Source organism: Lottia gigantea (assembly GCF_000327385.1).
Source record: "Lottia gigantea unplaced genomic scaffold LOTGIsca_302, whole genome shotgun sequence".
Classification (NCBI taxonomy): Eukaryota; Metazoa; Mollusca; class Gastropoda; family Lottiidae; genus Lottia; species Lottia gigantea.
In genome coordinates, this window is record NW_008708996.1 from 47,415 (window position 1) to 68,145 (window position 20,731).

General features: G+C 32.2%; 2 protein-coding genes across 2 annotated transcripts; both read left to right on the plus strand.

The window, feature by feature from the left end:
- Window positions 1–488: 488 nt before the first annotated feature.
- LOTGIDRAFT_145294 (hypothetical protein) lies at window positions 489–884 on the plus strand (the record flags this gene model as incomplete). The annotated part of the gene is made up of 1 exon (XM_009057599.1): window positions 489–884. A coding segment is annotated over one exon (396 nt), but the record flags the coding sequence as incomplete, so codon positions are not given.
- A 10,285-nt stretch (window positions 885–11,169) lies between these two features.
- Window positions 11,170–18,875, plus strand: LOTGIDRAFT_175545 (hypothetical protein; the record flags this gene model as incomplete). The annotated part of the gene is made up of 6 exons (XM_009057600.1): window positions 11,170–11,311; window positions 13,086–13,162; window positions 17,302–17,457; window positions 17,859–18,005; window positions 18,281–18,400; window positions 18,795–18,875. The coding sequence occupies 6 exons, from the start codon at window positions 11,170–11,172 to the stop codon at window positions 18,873–18,875; spliced, it is 723 nt and encodes a 240-aa protein (XP_009055848.1).
- Between the last annotated feature and the right edge of the window lie 1,856 nt (window positions 18,876–20,731).

Genomic DNA, 20,731 nt, shown 5'->3' on the forward strand with positions numbered 1-20,731 from the left:
TATTGTAATATATACTGTAATATACACCGCTGCATTATAAATATATACTGTAATATACACCGCTTCATTGTAAATATATACTGTTATATACAAGACTACATTGTAAATATTTACTGTTATATACACCGCAACATTGTAAATATATACTGTAATATACACCGCTGTATTATAAATATATACTGTAATATACACCACTACATTGTAAATATATACTGTAATATACACCACTACATTGTAAATATATACTGTTATATACAAGACTACATTGTAAATATATATTGTAATATACACGACTACATTGTAAATATATACTGTTATATACACGCTACATTGTAAATGTATACTGTTATATACACCGCTACATTGTAAATATATACTGTTATATACATGACTACATTGTAAATATATACTGTTATATACACGACTACATTGTAAATATATACAGTAATATACACGACTACATTGTAAATATATATTACAGTATATATTTACAATGTAGTCGTGTATATAACAGTATATATTTACAATGTAGCAGTATATATAACAGTATATATTTACAATGTAGCAATGCATATAACAGTATATATTTACAATGTATCGGTGTATATAACAGTATATATTTACAATGTAGCAGTGTATATAACAGTACATATTTACAATGTAGCAGTGTATATTACAGTATATATTTACAATGTAGTCGTGTATATTACAGTATATATTTACAATGTATCGGTGTATATTACAGTATATATTTACAATGTAGCGGTGTATATAACAGTATATATTTACAATGCAGCAGTGTATATTACAGTATATATTTACAATGTAGCGGTGTATATTACAGTATATATTTACAATGTAGCGGTGTATACAACAGTATATAATATTTCGATATTGTCTTTTGAACGCCAGTATATATAGATATATATTGATATTGTAATTAGGTAGTGAAAGTAGCTTATGAACTCAATAAATGTCACAACTTTTATATTTATAAAATCTCTTGTGTAGCTTTTTTATTCGTTAGATTTTAGATCATCCGTAACCTCGCCGTTCTTACATAGAAATAACTGACACGAACTTCGTAAACCATCATTGAAATCACTACTCTAGAAAAATTATTGTTATCTTTGTAGACATAGATCAACAAAACCTTCACTGGTATGTGTATAATTTGAATTAGCCGTTGTTCAAGGCGGCAGGCCCCATAGAGAGTCTACAATATAATTTAAAGAAAAATAAGGACAGCTTAACATCAGCAAGTACTAATATTGGGGCCAATGGTGATGATCATGGGTGTGTCGATAATCAGAAACTGTTGACCGAGGCAATAACCGAAACTGAAATTTTGAATTGCCCGAAAAACATGAAATCTGGCACATCACCTGGTCCCGACGGAATAGGTATCGACGTATTTAAGGCATGTCCAGAACTATTTGCAAATATCCTATGTAAATTATTCAATGGAGTGTTCAACGCAGACACTTACTTTCCAGAGTCATGGTCAAATGCATTAATTGTCCCCCTTCATCTGCCACATCTGACCTCAATAACTATGGGGGAATATCTCTACTGAACTGTGTTAACAAAATTATGCATCTGTGTTGAATTCAAGATTGCAAACTTGGTCAGATATAAATGATAAATATGTAGAAGCTCAAGCTGGTTGCAGACCGCAGTATTCAACTGTGGATCATATTTTTTACACTGAGTGGCCTCGTAGAAAAGTATTTGACAAAATCAAAAGGTAGATTTTACACACTATTTGTAGATTTTTCAAAAGCGTTTTGACTCGATAAATAGACAAAAACTGATGTCATTGCTTTTTACAAGGGGCATTCAGGGTAAAATATATAGAGCTTTAGTTAATGTGTATACATCTGTGCTATCTAGAGTTAAGTTAGGTAACCGAATAACCTCATATTTCGAATGCCACACTGGTGTACGCTGGGGATGTATTTTAAGCCCAATATTATTCTGCTTCTATATAAACCAATTAATTGATCTCCTGGAAAAAAGCAATGCTAGAGGAATATTTACCATACAAGAGGTCAAGGACATATTGGCATTATTGAACGCTGAAGTTTAGTCTCTGACAGTGTAGGCGACCTACAAAAGAAGATTAACACTCTAGAACTTTTCTGTGAAAATTGGCAATTAAATGTCAATCTTAGCAAAACAAAAATAATAGTTTTCCGTAATGGAGGTATCTTGAGGAAAAATGAAAAATGGATCTTTAAGGGTGACCGCCTCGAATGTGTCACATACTACAATTACTTAGGTTTCATATTTTCCTCTAGGTTGAAGTGGAGCAAATGTCTTTATAATTTATCCTTGAAATCAGAAAAAGCCTTAATCCCAATCAAGTCTTTCATATGTAAGATAGGCCACCCCTCGCTTAATGTGTCCTTCAAAATTTTTGATAGTATAATTAGATCTATATTACTGTATGGCGCACAAGTATGGGGCTATGTCTATAGGCCAGATATTGAAAGGGTCCAGGCAAATTTCTGCAAATTTATATTGGGCATACACAAATCTGCACCAACTGCAGGCGCACTAGGAGAATACGGGCGATATGACATAAACATCCACTATATGTCTGCTTGTATCAAGTATTGGTGCAAGTTAGCTAACATGCCTATCACTAGATATCCGAAACAAATCTATTTGATGCTTAAGAAACTAGGTGAGGCAGGACGAGTCACATGGACCTCAAATATCAGATTAATGTTATTCTCATTAGGCCTTGGTTATGTTTTTAATGCTGATAGTATTAATTAAAAGAATGGTCGGCAAGATTAACCTGCTGTGATAGTCTTAGCCAGTATACAAATTTTAAGCAAGTTATATGCCAGGAAACATATCTATCTTGCAATATTAGTCTATATAAAAGGCGGAATATCACAAGGTTAAGGTTAAATTTGTTGCCATTATGATGTAAATTATTTAGAAGAGGTATTGTTAAAACCCCTATATGCACTCTTTGTAAAATGAATCTCTGTATCACTTCAAGATGAATTGCCCTGCCCTCCCAACTTTAAGAACTAAATATATCCCAGTAAAGTTCCAAGTTGAATACTTTGATCCGAATCTCATTGAAAATCTGTGTCAAATAAAAGATTGTGACAGTTTGACATCAGTAGCCTCCTTGAGAGAAGAAGGATTGATAATACATAAGAATAGTTAAGTATATTTGGTTACTAAGACAGTTCTGAAATTTGAATTTATTAGGAAGAATGGTTGGTGATTTCCATACATAGTCCAACATTTAAATTTATTAAGAAGTATGGTTGGATTTTGATCATACATAGCTCGAAATTCGATCGTATTAAGAAGTTTGTTTGGTCTTTGCCACACACTTTCTGAAATTTGTAATTATCATTTATTATGGTTGGTTTTTGCCAGATATAGTCGAAAATTGTGTATGTAAATGTGATTGTTGAAATATTGTACGAAAGGGTGCCGCGTTCACTCTCCTAGGCGACCTCCATCTTGTTATCATTATATAATATTTATTTACATATTTACAGTATTTATTTATACAATTGTTGATGTAATTATACATTGTATCATGGGTCACGACCTTCTATACTGAATAAAGAAACTTATTATTATCAGTTAAACAATAATGTGGTTTTATAATGGTATAGGTAATATTGCAGCATTACAAAATATCAACATCTCATTTTGAATACTATCTATAGCTGAAGCTTTATTTAATTTTAATTGTTTAATTGTTTGTTTGTTTAATCTCAGATTCAGTGATATAGGCATTCAAAGTGGGATTATGCTCAGTACCATTCATGTTTTCAAAATTATTCAAAAAATTAATCATATCAATGTTTTCTGTTGGTTCCAGGAAGGAAACGTTTCTAAATTGTGAATAAAAATCTTCTAATTGTGAAACATTGTTAACCTTTTGTTGTTTAATAGAATGTCTTAGGGTTAGGATTTTGATTTGCGCATGAATTCATACAATGTCATATTTCCTTTAGTACGTTTGTACTCCTGTTTAAGCCTTTTCTCCACAGATTTGTATTCATATTTACAATTTACTAAAACAGTTTTGTTTTTCTGACATTTGTTCCTATTGTACACAAACAACGCATATTTATAATTCTTATATTTATAATTCTTATATTTAACTGTACACAATTCATTGAATTGATGGTTTATCAATATTGAGAACAGGTCTCTTATTAACCCTGATTTCAGTTGAGGTGCTTGCTCTAAAACAATCAGTTCAGTGAGTAATTTAACAGATGAATTTATACTTTCTTGATTAAATTCGTGAAGCTGAAACGCTTCAAGTAAAATATTGTTAAGGCTTTTACAAAATTCTTGATAACTTGTTCAGTCCATTTATATTTGAGTTTGTAATATTCGTTGTAATGTCAGTATCAAGTTGCTGGATAGTGGGTGTATGATCATTACGTGAGCTTAAGGTACCTGATAAAGTCGTTTCGAGTTAAATTTATATCACTTGAAAACTCAAAACACACCGGAGCATGGTACGAGACTCGGTAAAGGTACCAGAATCAAACTATATTATATTTTGAAAATATTTCCTATTAATGAGCAGATAATCAGTCAAACTTGACCCCTGTTTAGTCATAGAAGTGACATTACCATAAAAATCGTCTTTGTGCCTACCATTAATTATTTTAAGACCAGTTGATTTGCATAATGTAAGAATCTGGCGGCCATGACAGTTAACGATAGGGTCAGCATTTTGCCGCACTGGCAATAAGTCGCCAGGTACCTAAATATCTTATCCAAATCGTTCAGTAAACATTCTGGTAACTTATCGTATTCAATAATATCATTCAGATTACCTGTTCTACCATTTAAATCTCCAGTTATCAATAATACACCTTTATCAAAATACTGGAGAACTAGATCTTCTATAATAACATAAAAATATCAATATCATATTTAGAATAGAATAGACTTTTAGTAGGTGAAACATAGCATGCAAGAATATAGAGAATTGTGGCCAATACTGATTTAATCATGAATATAGAGAATTGTGGCCAATACTGATTTAATCAAGAATATAGAGAATTGTGACCAATACTGATTTAATCATGAATATTGAGAATTGTGACCAATACTGATTTAATCATGAATATAGAGAATTGTGACCAATACTGATTTAATCATGAATATAGAGAATTGTGACCAATACTGATTTAATCATGAATATAGAGAATTGTGGCCAATACTGATTTAATCATGAATATAGAGAATTGTGGCCAATACTGATTTAATCATGAATATAGAGAATTGTGGCCAATACTGATTTAATCAAGAATATAGAGAATTGTGGCCAATACTGATTTAATCATGAATATAGAGAATTGTGACCAATACTAATTTAATCATGAATATAGAGAATTGTGGCCAATACTGATTTAATCATGAATATAGAGAATTGTGGCCAATACTGATTTAATCATGAATATAGAGAATTGTGGCCAATACTGATTTAATCATGAATATAGAGAATTGTGACCAATACTGATTTAATCATGAATATTGAGAATTGTGACCAATACTGATTTAATCATGAATATAGAGAATTGTGGCCAATACTGATTTAATCATGAATATAGAGAATTGTGACCAATACTGATTTAATCATGAATATAGAGAATGGTGGCCAATACTGATTTAATCATGAATATAGAGAATTGTGACCAATACTGATTTAATCATGAATATAGAGAATTGTGGGCAATACTGATTTAATCATGAATATAGAGAATTGTGGCCAATACTGATTTAATCATGAATATAGAGAATTGTGACCAATACTGATTTAATCATGAATATAGAGAATTGTGACCAATACTGATTTAATCATGAATATAGAGAATTGTGACCAATACTGATTTAATCATGAATATAGAGAATTGTGACCAATACTGATTTAATCATGAATATAGAGAATTGTGACCAATACTGATTTAATCATGAATATAGAGAATTGTGACCAATACTGATTTAATCATGAATATAGAGAATTGTGGCCAATACTGATTTAATCATGAATATAGAGAATTGTGGCCAATACTGATTTAATCATGAATATAGAGAATTGTGGCCAATACTGATTTAATCATGAATATAGAGAATTGTGGCCAATACTGATTTAATCATGAATATAGAGAATTGTGGCCAATACTGATTTAATCATGAATATAGAGAATTGTGGCCAATACTGATTTAATCATGAATATAGAGAATTGTGGCCAATACTGATTTAATCATGAATATAGAGAATTGTGGCCAATACTGATTTAATCATGAATATAATGTCATACAAATTTTCAACAATTAAGTCTACATTCGTTTTGGTGATGGGAAAAATGAATAGAAATAATTCAGTGAATTTGAAATTGTCTTTAATTTGAATTCTTTACTAAAAAATTCAGTAGATATAACATTCGCGGGTAAAATTATCAAATATAAACAGACAACACTTGTTGGGGGTTGCCAATTTGTTGCTGATGTAATCGTTGTTAGCTCGTTTAAATGTGTCGCAAGAGAAAATTCAATGAAAACACCCAGACTATATCCTCGTCGAAGAAAGTATAGTCTGGATAGAACGAAAATAGCCTTGAAATTCTGTCAATTCATTCGATATGTGGGCGTGTCGTGTCGCGTCGTGTGTAGCGATCGCTTGTATTATTAGGTATAACAAATACAAGTTGAAACCTCACAGTAATAAACTTCCTTGCAGTCTAAATTACAAAATTGTAGTATATTTTGTTACAAGGACTATATTGTTGGTTGATTTGAATATATGTAAATAGTCCTCAGCTACAATGTTAAAATCGTATAATTCATTTAAAAATATCTCAAACCGGGAATTTCTCTTTCTATTTCTAATATGTCTTTTCTATATATCACAGAGTATCTGTCAGTCGTCATTTTAACATTCAAACGTGGAAAATTCTGGACACACATGGATTTGAAGAGTTAAATTTCGACGGTGAGCTGTGAACACTTACTGATTGGCTGAGCTAAAACATATCCGTTTCTGAGACGAAGGTACGATTGGTCAAAAAATGGCTCACCTCTTTCATATACTAAAATTATACCAAGTTTCATAACAAAAAATCTAATGAAAACTGTACACTTTATCACGTTCACAAGCAGATTTTGGGTGTATTTTGTTATTAAATTAATATAAATTAACTCGTCCAATATGAAATATTTCAAAATTTACGTGGTAAATAGCCCTTTGAATGGCTCAAGACTATTTGGCACGCAGTGTTAAATAGCCCCAGCCGACGAAATGAAAGTTCAACAACAAAATACGTCCGTATTACAATGTAAGCGTATAAAAGCATTTTAGTAAACAATTCATGCACACCATGACAACTATTATTAGAAATTTCAATAGTTTAATATGATTATAATATAAATTAAATGTAAAATTCTGTATTAGTATTCTAATAAACCATAAACGCTAGAGTGAAGCCAGTTACAACAAGCAATTTTTTCACACAACTATTATAAAATATTTCAATAGTTTAATATAATCTTAATATTATCTTTCAAATCTGTATTATTGTTATTAATACCGCTAGATTGATCGGATTATTATTGTTATTAATACTAGATTGAAGTCTTGTTTTGTTGCCTTCTTCAGAAGATCAGGGGTGACTATAATAAATATTCATATTATGCTGTGTGTGTATAAAACATATCAGTGAGTAATAATTTGAAGACATTATAACAAATATTGATAGAAATTTGAATAGCTTGATTTTAATATGATGGTAATATCTGTATTAGTATTGAAATGAATCAATCCTATTAGCAGGACCTCGTGATAGGTGACATGTTATACCAGTCGGTGACACATCATCCATTTCCTGTTCAATACAAGATATTACAAGAACTACATACAAATGAGTAATAAACCATTTAATTATAAAAATTTCTTTGAAAAGTGTTTATCGTTTTTTGACCGGGAAAATTTTGAGGTCGTGGGAAAGGCAGTCTACAAAACAATCTATTTATCTTGTCCTAGTGCCTATCGCCTACTTGGGTCCTGTGTATAGATCTGTTGGTGACCACAACTTTCCGAACAGCTACAGAATCCATTCCATGTTTATAGTTTCTTTTTGTCTGATGAATGTTGGTTTGTGAGAAAGTGTGTTTAAAATTATAAAACTACAGTTCCAACACAAATACCAGTATTCCATTGAATTTTCAGGCAGTCTGACTAATAATTATTGTTTAATCAAAAAATTGAATATAACATGACCATGGTAATTCTTCGGCAAATCGAAAGTAGACATCTGTCTGTACTGGAAACGTCTATTTTCATAATTATTCTCCCGCATCCTAATTTCTTCTTATTTCCCCAATAAAATCTTGTGTGTAAAAGCCCCAAAATACTATCTAATTAATCTATTATATGGAAATGAAGCCAAAACGAAAGTCCATTCTTTTCTTACTTTAAAGGGACAGATGCACCATTTTTGACCAGTCATACTTTAGTTTCAGAAACAGCTAAGGTAAGCTAATCAGTAGTAGTGTTCACAGCTCAACGTCGAAATATGAGCCTTCAAAATCCAAGTGTGTCCAGAATTATCCGCGTTTGAATGTGGAAATGACGACTCGTCAATTTAAGATACTCTGTGATATATAGACATATATAGAAATAGTGAGTAAAATTCCTAGTTTGAAGTATTTTTAAAGGAATTATGAGATTTTGGTATATCTCTAGCATCTGCCCCTTTAATTGCTTAAACTGTTTATATTTTTATCAAGGCAAAGACACTCAAAGACTGACAGTACAATTTTCAGACTGCTATTTCAATTCTCATAAAAAAAATTAATGAAAACTTTGCTCAGACAATAGTTGTGGTGAAAACATGACAGGAAGTATAAAATGAACATCAAATGAATCAATGATATATATATAATACATGTAGTTCTGCAAAGAGGGAGACAGAAACTCACTTCTCAAAACCTTTACTTAGATCAAATCTAACTTTTAATAAACCTGTTAATAAACTAAACAATTCAATCTAAAATCTATTTGAGTGTTTTCATGAAACTTGTGATCTTAATGCTGTAATCGGGAACAAGCTCGACTATATACCAAACGATAATATGGGTGAATATCTGGAATTTCTTGATGATAATGATAAATAAAATATTAAAAACTGGTGTTGGATACTTGATGCACTTTGTATTGGCCTAATTATCTCCAAATAAATGAAAAATATGAATTCCCAGTGGCGAGATGCTGCCAAGTTATAGTCCTGGATGATGGGTAACATGGTCATTTGTAGTAGAGTGGAGTTGTGTGGGTGGGGCTCACATCCCCCTGGCCATCACTAGAATGGAAGAGCACTCTGTCTTTGTATAGAGATCACTTATAAGACCAGCAATAGTTAGAGGTTGTCCTTTTCCTATTATTAGTGTATATAGGGGAGAGAAATAGCCATGAGACGTTCTTGAGTCAAAGCCTCGGATCTAGAGGAGGTTATTCTCAGTGGCTCAAAACAAATTTCCCGGAAAGGGGACTTAACCCCTTCATCAATTTGAGCCGCTGGTCATTTCCTGGCGTTGTGGCAGCAAAGACAAAATGTTTTGAAAACGTCACTATCTGAACACAGATTCAAACTGTAAAAGTATTTGCTCAACACTCGAGCTCCAATATGACCAATCAAGCGACGTTTCACATTGCAAAACCATTGAATTGAAATTTTCCCACTCTTACGAAGCTGTCGCGATTCAATGAGAAGGCTTGTGATGCTTTGCGATCATCGCAGATGCACGTCGAACACGGCGTATACCATTGCGAAGCATTGGGATTGTCCACTTTTTCCTTCGCCAATGGTTCGCAAACCATCGCAAAGCGCAGTGGGACTGAGTCATAACATCACAGAACTATCGCCTAATATAATGCTGACCTTTGCAGAATCATCTCCGTTACAAATTTAATGGAACTCCTACACTTTTTCTAAAACTTTGTCGCTATCCATCACAATTAGGCATTGCAAAACTTGCCCACATTTCCCCATCGCCAACCATTGCAGATGGAATGAGGAGAGGACATCATCTTTCTACTGATATTACAATACAGATAAATATAATAAGTTAATAGTAAGTTGGTGCATATAAAAATAGAATTATCTTTAATTACATTTAACTAAATATATCTAAGTTTTAAACAATTATTTTTTAGATTGATTTTATTTGATACGGTCATAAAAATAGATCTGGTTTTATCTTGTAACGCTGTCTGTCTTGTTACTGTGGGGTTCGTGTTAGTCTAGCACTTTGATAAAAGATTACCAATTTATAAAAATATAACAAATTTATTAACAATAATATTTAAAATACTTCAATAAAATATCTATAGTACAATAACTATGTTACTACAACGGTCGTCGTTATTACAACGGTCTTTGTGGTTGACCTAGTTTCTCTCTCTATATGATGCATCGTTTACTTCCGGTGAGTAAAGATTGTTAGAGCTAGAAAAAAACAACAACTGCAATTAATTGATAATGATCAATGACAATTTAATTCTGCAACTTTTTAACCAATGTCAACTTTTACTTTGGTATTTTTTTTATTAATATACATCAATATAGTGATGTTATGTTTAATACAATATGAATTATAATGAAGTTAAAGCTCGGCCTAGGACTCTACTTGACCACAGCCTATACTACTGTCTGATTACGTTGAGCTTTGAATTAAATTTTTTCCTCATTTCAAATTTATGCCATTTGTCTTTGAAATGTCCTGGTGTCAATATAAATATAAGGACACACTTCCTTCTCAGAAAATTCACGTGAAAATTCCCCTCTGTAAAATCATTTTTACAAATAATATTTTTTACAGAATCACATTTCGCCAATTATTGAAATATCAACTTCAACAAATTTTTAGATTGTCTCTGATGAGAATTTTTTGAAATGTGATTTTACAGAAGTTAATTTTCTCTCCAAAATGTGGGTCTTGATCACAATATGATGTAAATTTCTGTAAATAGGCTAATGTGAATTACCTTTCATTTAGACTGAATAAAAACTTATACAGAACATATGGGTGGTGATAATTTCTGTATAGTTGGCTGTACAACAAGTCGTGCAAGAAACAGAGGTTTGAGTTTTTTTCACCTACCAAATGCCAAAAAAACACCCTGAATGGCGGTCAAGAATTCTCCGAATTGTTATAATAATCAGGGAAGATTCACTAAATTTGGAGAAACTAACAGTATGTTCGCGGTATTTTACTCCAGAAAGTCTAATAGAAAATACTGGTACAAGTAAGTTATATTTGTTACTCAAAAACTAAAAGAAATGCTCCAAGAAAACCACCAGTAAGTTAGAGCTATATGGAAACTTATTGGTCTTAGTTATATGAATAATCATTTAAGATTAATTAGACAAATTGCTATTTTAATTCCTGTGTTTATATATAAGCTTACTCTACATGAGGCATCAATGCATTAATTGTTAGATTCTACAAAAAATAGCAGTGGCTCTATGGTCCTGAAAATTTCATTGGGATGATTAAATTGGATAACATAGAGACTCCTAAAGGGAAATCATTATTTGAAATATTTATAAGATATAGTAAAGATAGTTTAAATTATACCATAACATCAGTTTGTAATTTTCTATAAATTTCTATTGATAAAACACTATTCTGAATATGATGAAATAGTCCTTGTGACGTCATATTCAATATAGTGTTTTATCAATAAAAATTAATCTATAACCCTATAACTTATATAAGGATATCATTTGATTTATTTTAATTAGATATTAGTGTATGCTTGAAATCTTACAAAATTCTCTTTCCTAAACTTTAAAATTATAATGTACATTTATTGCTGAAAATACTTGGCAGATAGCTGTCTGTTCATACAGATATTTACTTCTTACAGGTTGTAAGAATTCTACCTTGTACGAACACTTCATTTCAACCGTCCTTCATTGATATAATTCAAAATATTCAAGTACTGAGTGGATGGATACAGAGGCGGAGCCAAAGGGGGGCAGAGAGGGCATCCGCCCCTCCGCACAGCCCTGAAAGCAAGTTTTTCGGGCAAAAATCTTATAACTAAATTAGAAATTCGGGCAATCTCAGATATTTCGCCCCCTCTCGGACGTAAACCTGGCTCCGCCAGTGGATGGATCTATGAACAAAAAGAAATAACTTAATTCTTCATAAATTTGAAAATGGTACATCTCTAAAGGTGGATGTAGATTATGATTTGGTATGCAGACTGTTCTACAACGACTATAGGATTCCAGACACTGGTATAATTCAGTCTGATTTGTATTCTTTTTTGCATAATTTGAAAATTCTGACTTTTGTCTCGGGATCCCTGATAAAAACCTACAGAGTTGTTCTGATATTGATCAGACCCACCACAAAAACCATATTCTTCATGTAAAACTTAAAATGGACAGTCCTCATGTAATTAATAATCAAACTACAATCAGATCAACAATATGTCATGGATCAAGTTAATCAGACGAATATTGGTTGTTCTCACGACCTTTAATTTGTCAGGGTTAGATTACAATTAGAAAGAGATTGTGTAATACCATTATAGATTAGTGAATATTGAATATTTGACTATTCAGTGGTACACCAGTGTCACCTATCACGAGAGTAACGACGTCTTACTGAAAGGATCTGTTCATTGATAGTAATAATACAGAATTTTATATCATATTAAAATCATATTAAACTACTAACATGTTGAACAATAGTTGTCATAGTGTGTACCAATTATTGCTCACTAATATGTTTTTATACACACACAGTATAATAAAGATGTATTTGATCGTCAAAATTTTCCGTCCACTCGTTCGTGCGTCCACACTGGCTTGATTATAATTTCGTCCAATTTGATAAAATTAGGTATGCGTTTGTTTGTTTAATTTGCTTAAATCCGTACAGTAGTTTTCTTGCAATTAACAAAAACAATACAAACTTACAAAGTGTACGTTATGTGCCTTATAGAATAGTTTTGACGTTCAACGCCTGGATTTCTTAAGTTAAAACTTTCATATATCATTATTCAGGGACACATTTTTCTAGATTTTGTTATATCTTTTGTCACAAAATGAAGTCGGAGGCCCACAAGAAAGCTAGGAAAAAGGTGAGGAAAAATGTACACATTTATCTTGTTAAAAAGAATATAAAAAAAGAAAACCGAGTTTAATTGGTCCATATATAAGCCCTACAGACTCACAAAAACAGTTTTTTAACAATGTGTTCCGGTCCGGTTTTTCAAAAGTTTTTATGTTTGATAGGCTATTTTTAATAGAAGAATAGTGAAGATATTCGATAACACTATAAATACTCTTTCCTTTCAAATTACACACTAAGTTATAAGTCCTGTGCCTGTGCTTTCGTAACTTTGTCATTAGTACCAAATTACAACCTATACTCCCTAAGATTTATATTTGGTTGAAAACTAAATTCCAGATCATGTTTAACATGGCATAAGACGTCAGTTGATAGGCATATTCAATATTTCATTATAAATGAATACTTATTTCATTGATAAATCGAATCCAAGGACCATAGTTATATTATATAATAGGCTTATAACAAAAAACACAATGGAATATATTCTGGTATACACGTGTCGTTTTCTGATGAAATGAAGAAAGGGGTAAACATGAGTTAATTTTAGATCCAAAATAGAAAAGGAGACGCATTTGTTTGTTGCACATCCATTTCGTAAACATATAAATACAATTTTTATTCTTTAAACAAAATCGACTTAAAGCTAGATTCTCATTCGATTATCAATAATGTGAACGGACCGACCAACATGGTTACCGATTTTAAATACAAAATACCGTATTCATAGAACAACAGAAAAACTCATGATTTTGAAGGAATACTTTTGATTAACATTCTTTCGAAATAAACTTCGTATAATTTTTTTTTGAATTTTTCAATAATTCAATATATTAACAATTTGAAAGCAAGGCGCCTTTTTCCTCGCTTCTTCGCCTTTTTTCCTCGCTTTGTCGTCTCTCGATTTCTCGGTGAGAAGTCGAGGGTAATATGGCCGCAGCCGGCTTCCATAAAAATGATCTGATATTGATAAAACTGTCTGTGATTATGTATATTGGTAAGATCCCAGGCGTATTGGATATTGATGAAGTTTCTCTTTTAGTTGTTGGTATTGACATAGCTAAAAAAACGTTACAATTTGCTTGTGAATATGATCGAGGCTATAGTTTTGATCAGATTTGAAACCTGGTATGTTTTTGTATGGTAATTAGATGTATGATTTCTTCTATTTTTCGACAAAATATTACCTGTGAATTATTGTAACAAAATTTCATTTTAGTAGGCCTAATTAAGGCTACATAAACTTTTATGTTGTGAGGGGGAATAGCTGCTTGGACGATCACTGGTTTAACAAGCAGTTTATGTTGACTATAACCAGGTGTGTATTGTACCAATTTCAAATAGATCGATTAAATAATAATCAATATTAAATTATAGGTTGAGTCATGTAATATTTCCATTATGACTAGTGAATATTTTTCACGTGGTTTAATTCAACCCATTAAATCATAGCCTCGTTTTCTATAACAGGGGCCTATATAACCTGAGCAGACTTGAGTTGATCACATAACGCACCCTGAAACTCTGAAGAAACTTCGTTATAAGTTTGTGTTTGATATATTGAAGAGTGCCGCTCTAGTCTGTATATTGTTTAGTGTCTTAACAAGTTTGTTGGTTTGTTGAATTTTACCGATTATTTTAATGTGAATTATAATATCAGCTGAAAACAGTATCGATAGTCTCTGTTATATTCTCTATCATGTAAGTTGAATTTTTTTTTTATGAATTTTTAGTTTTAATTATATATAGTAGCCTACTTGGGATCTAAAGTTTTTATATTCTCTTTATAAAAGAATCCTTTTCTTAAGGTTCACCATTTTCGGGTGTTGATTTGGTCCTTGAATTATGTAAATAGTCTTCAGATATACTAGACCTGTACAAAAATCTCATAATTCCTTCAAATATACCTCTAACTAGGAATTCATTTTTTTATTTATTTCGTTCACAAGCTAACCTTCATTCTGAAATTTGGGGTATCCGAAAGTTGAATGTCTTTTTGATACAGTCTCTGACACCCAGACATCTCTAGTCTAAGCTGTGTGTAGACGATGTTTGACTGGGAGCTGTGAACATTATAACCGATTGGCTTAGCTCAACAATTCCCGTTTCTCAGACCAAGGTATGATTGACACCCTAAAATGGCGTAGCATAGATTTTAAATCAGAGAGTTTTTAATAAAATATCGGATGAAAAGGAAGGTGACTCGACAAACTTTCCGAGAGGTCTGATTTTGTTCAGAAATTTGTAAGTGTCTAGTGTCGTCCTGTTATTCTGACGGAATTTAATATCTCATAACATAAAAAAAACTTTTCACATGAAATCTCAATGACTTTATATTACATATTCAAGTTTAATCATTAGTAAGCTTTCCAAAATTTAGACAAATAGAAAGTCAAGCTCACTGGTCGTCGACAAAGTTTGTAGGCACGAGTTACACCTCTCTCAAATATAATGATTTGGACATTAAAAATAACCGAGAGTAGACTCCGAAGACAGACATAAATGAAATTTTGACAGACGTCAGTAGATTGTGACTGATTTTGTCAACTGCTATGTAAATAAATCAATGTGCTATTCAGTTATTAACTATATAATTTTATATATATATTATATTATTATACTGAACATACTTGATTGGCCTAATAGAAGTTTAAAACGTCACTCACGTGCAAGCACAGAATAACAAAAGATTGACTGGTCTACTTGTCTAGATTCCCAGTCTAACCTCTAAATTGCTGAACTATTTTTACATGCATGTTGCATTGTTATTTTTATGATGTTACATTGTTTATGCAAAATCGTGACGACTACTAACATAAGGGTTTTTAACTAGTTGAAAAAAACTCCACCATGACTGGTGAATAAACACGACTGACGATTAGACTAAATTGTGACAACTTCGGGGTCTTACCGATAGAATCTCCGGTTGTCTCCTGTCACTGGTGCGGAAATGTTCTAGCGACGTGTTTTACTTTTCTATTTATTGTGAGATTGGAGATTTTTCATGCTGCCTATTGAATAATTTGTGAGTTATTGCCCTTGTTACCAAATGCCTCGTAAACACTCTTTAAAAGACAGAATATTATTCTTGACGATTTTTGAAGAAACTTGGTGTGAGTATTTGTAATCAGGATGAGCCCTATTGAAAATCAGAAAAATATTTAGTATAAGATTTTGTTCTTGAAATCACTAAAAGGCACGAGTCTTGTCGGATTGACGAAACCTGGTAATATTATATTATTTTTATTCAAGGAAGCTTGCCAGGCAAGGTAATATACGCCCACTGGCATCTTTGATTTTATATAAAAATATTTGGCAGTACAGTAACAATTACCAGTATGAAATATTCAACCTTTAGTCATAAACTTCTTTTGAACTTTTTGAGGCGATACTGAATAATATTACCAAGTTTCATCAGACATCAAACACTCACACCAAGTTTCGTCAAAATCCATCAAGAATTGAACCTTCTAAAGCGTTACAAGCTAAAAATTGAACGCGTTTTCAAGAACAAGGGCAATAACTCATACTAAATATTTTTCGATTTTTCTAATTTTCAATAGGGTTCATCCTTGGGTGATTACAAACACTCATACCAAGTTTCATCAAAATCCGCCAAGAATTAAGCCTTCTAGAGTGTTTATGAGCACTTTAAGAACAAGGGCAATAACTCAAACTAAATATTTTTCGATTTTTCTGATTTTCAATAGGGTTCATCCTTGGTTGATTACAAACAACCATACCAAGTTGTCGAAATCAGTCAAGAATTGTGCCTTGTAGACTGTTTACGAGCAATTGTGGACGGACGGATCGACCGACAGACGGACATACGTGACGACATTTCTAACCAGATTCTCCTCGGCTCGACATCGGAAAGTTCTAAATGAGATTTCTGCAAATAGTTCCAATCTATACTCCCTGATATTGTCATAGACTCGGTGGATTCTGGGTAGATCATTTCCCTCCTTTCTTGACTAGCCGAGCTGCACCGACCGACGTGTCGAGAAGCACTTTAATATCTACGAAGTTGCAAGTATTTTTGTAAATATTTTGGAGGAGAGTTTTTACTCAACTAGCTTATATTTCACATGAGATACAGTCGTATAAACACTAACACTAAATTCAACTATATGAAGTTATATATTTTAGAGAATGGCTGCTACAGTAATTTTAAAGAATAGACATTCTCTCCAGGGTTTGAACCTAACCAATCTTATTAAAAATATACGTGATGGAAAACCTCTATCAGTGGAAGAGATGGCGAGTTTTCAAGAGGGTAAGAGCTTGGCTGATTTGTCTATCCAGGTAATTAGATTTATATTAGTTTTTTACCGTCCCATCATTGTGGTTCTAGAATAGATGTTACTTATTGTCCTTAAAACATCAACTCATAATATTACTGACAGTCTTACATTATCCCGGGTTCATAAAAAATTCAACCTATGAAACAGTTCATTTGAAATCTGACTGAATTATGGTTTCTAGGTACAATTCAATGGAGAGATGTGTGTTTATTGTTATAAGTAATATTATTAAAACAAATATTTTTATAGACCCAAAGATAACAGTATATATTTGAAGATTTTATTCAAGACCTTACCCCACGTTTTCACCATCTCCTATCAAAACCTCTAACCTCTTCCAATCCCCCCCCCCCCCCACCTTATTTTGTTTTTCCGTTATTCATCCTAGATATCTATTTGTAGGAACTTACAACTGCTTTCTCTGACAACTTGCTATCTGAGGAAACATTAGAAGATGTTTTGAAGAAGTCGGGACGTCCTGTTAATCTGTATAATTGTAGACGAGCAATACATGAAGCAATTTGTTTCGCTAACGAGTTTGGTCAGCCGGTATGTTTGTTTTTGTTAATATGGAAATGTCTAAATTCATGACATACATGTAGATTATAATCAGGACATTTAGAAGTAGATGTAATATTAGAATTGTTATTATGTGAATTAAAACGTTGCTCAAATTAAAGGAAGGAGTAGTATATCTATAATAGTGTTTAAATTTTCTAATAGATGTAGATTACTTTATAATGGTCTGAGACTTGAGGCATCATTCTAATTTTATGTTATGGATGGAATAGTTTGAGGTTTCAATTGAAATCTGTATATTTTAGGCATCTGGTAGTAAAGATGGTGATCAAACAGACTATCAACCACCGATGACACGTTCACCTACGACAAGAAAGGTCGAAGAGCATGAACAATCCACCACAGATAGTGTCAAGAAATCTCAAGTAAGTTCACTAGCCTTGAAACATGAGCTCTATTAAACTTGGCTTTTACTTATGTTTGTTACGTTACGTTTGTATATAAACTAAAACTTTTGACGAGGTTGTCTGGTAGGCATCTTGGTGGAGGGGTAAGAGGGGGGGGTGGGGAGGGACAAACAATAATTTCTTGAATTTAAAGAAAACCATCTTCTGATAAAAAATGTCAAGTTTATTTCCTTAACCTTTAAGAAAGTTCTTGATAAATATCAGCACATCACTTGAAGCTTTACCTACATAACATATTCTCAGTTACAGGAATGTTTTTTTGAAATGTTTATCAAATTTCGGTTTTTTTATGGAACGATTATAAAATAAAACAATGTTATTATTTGCTATAATATTTATAATGTCACCATAGTTATCATTTAATTTCTTACCTAACTCTTCAATATACAGAGACAAACACATAATAGACTTTAATTGTGGATCAGAGTTTTGATTATATATTTTGGTCTTGGAACTAACTTGTCAAACTTAAACACAGCTCTCTTATTCCATACTGACACTTGTATGAAGTTTATCTAGGTAATGTCGTGAATTGTTTGTGGCAAGGTTAACCATTTCGTTTCTTTAAAGTGGAGTTCAGCTCACACTGTACACGCATTAGTGGGACACGACCAAAACTTGGTTCTATTGACACTTTTTTGAACATTTCGAAATTCTCTCTACGACATGACACACACGCCTGCATCCTTCGCACACTCCTCGCTTCTAGTTCACGATGACTTTAATCTTAGTCTCTGAAATACGTGTCATTGCTCAAAAGGAATCCGTGCAAGTGTCAGTGTTAGTTTTTTGTTACTTATTTTTTCTTTATTGAACACATCGTTTAGCCTCAAACAACTCAGAGAAAAGATCATATAGGTGAAAACCAGTTTTCTCATCCTCTTCTCTGATGAATAAAATATTGTTTACAAACAAAAATTAATAGGTGAATCTGAAAGAAAATGCAATATCAGACTTCAAATTCCAAATCTAGATCAAAGATATAGCTTGCCAAGCAGGGTAATATACGCCCACTGGCAGCTTTGATTTTATAACCTCTTCAAAATGGCATTATGGAATAGGTCTATCCATATCGGTTAATTGTGGTCTATAAATGTTATTGTATTGAAGGGAAGTAACCCAATTATTGTTTTAGTTTATTAGCCAATCAGTGATTTGCTCAATTGTAGCTACCCCTGTGTAGAATAATAAAATGTCTAAATAAAAAATGACCACGTTTTCTTTTAAATCGACGAATATCCCAATTTGTCAAGAGGTGGCTATAATATTGTTCGCCTCAGATGGTGAATTATACGCCACAGCATGTATTATTAATTATTCAAAACAGAAAGTGCGAAAAAGGGGAAAAAATGCAATTTTGTACCATTCCTGTACATTCAATGGATTTCTGTATGACAGGTCTATTGGCTATAGGCACAACAATGATGATTTCCAATATATGACCAAAAACTTCTAAACTTTAACAAAATTTGAGAGATACCAACCTATTTTGTTGTTTCCACTCATGAAAAGACCAAAAACTGTCAAAAAGCAGGTTTGTTTTGAAACATCATTTAGTAGCAGAAAGGATTCAGACCAGTAATTCATTTTCCATCTGTTTTCATGTTAAATCACGAAAATCAAACTTCTATAACTTTTTCCAGAAATCTCGTAAAAACTTTCCAACATGTCACAAGAAAGCCTGGCCAATACTTAGTTTCTGGACAAAACTTCAATATATCACGACCATGAAAATCTTGAGCTAGCCAAACTGAAAGTAGACCACTACATTTTATCAACATCCGCTCACAAAACGACTATTTTTATAATTATCCTTCTGCCTGAAATTCTCACATCATCTCACAAATTCTGAAAGAAGCAATTTCAAATTCCAAATCTAGACCAAAAATTAGTCAAAAACAGCCAAAAGGGAGGGAGAAAGAGGATTTCTAAAAATAACATACGACATTCATATACAATCATTTACATATAAAGTTTTAGTGGTCTGAGTCCTATATAGGGTAGTAAATTTATTTTTTGGTTTGAATTTTATCTGACATGTATCTGGAGTACACTGTTCAAAAAGTATGCAAATATACACATTTGTAAGCAAATGACAGAGTTTTTACTGATGCACCCCTACCTCAATTAGGCTCTATACTGGATATCAGTTGATGACACGTGTTACTCAACATCAATTATAACTTTCTTATTTCTCCAAATAAATCAATTTCGTAAACACTTTTGAGTTTTCTGATCTAAATCAAGCCTGGAAACCCCCAAAAAATCAGAAAAAATTGCATTACATTT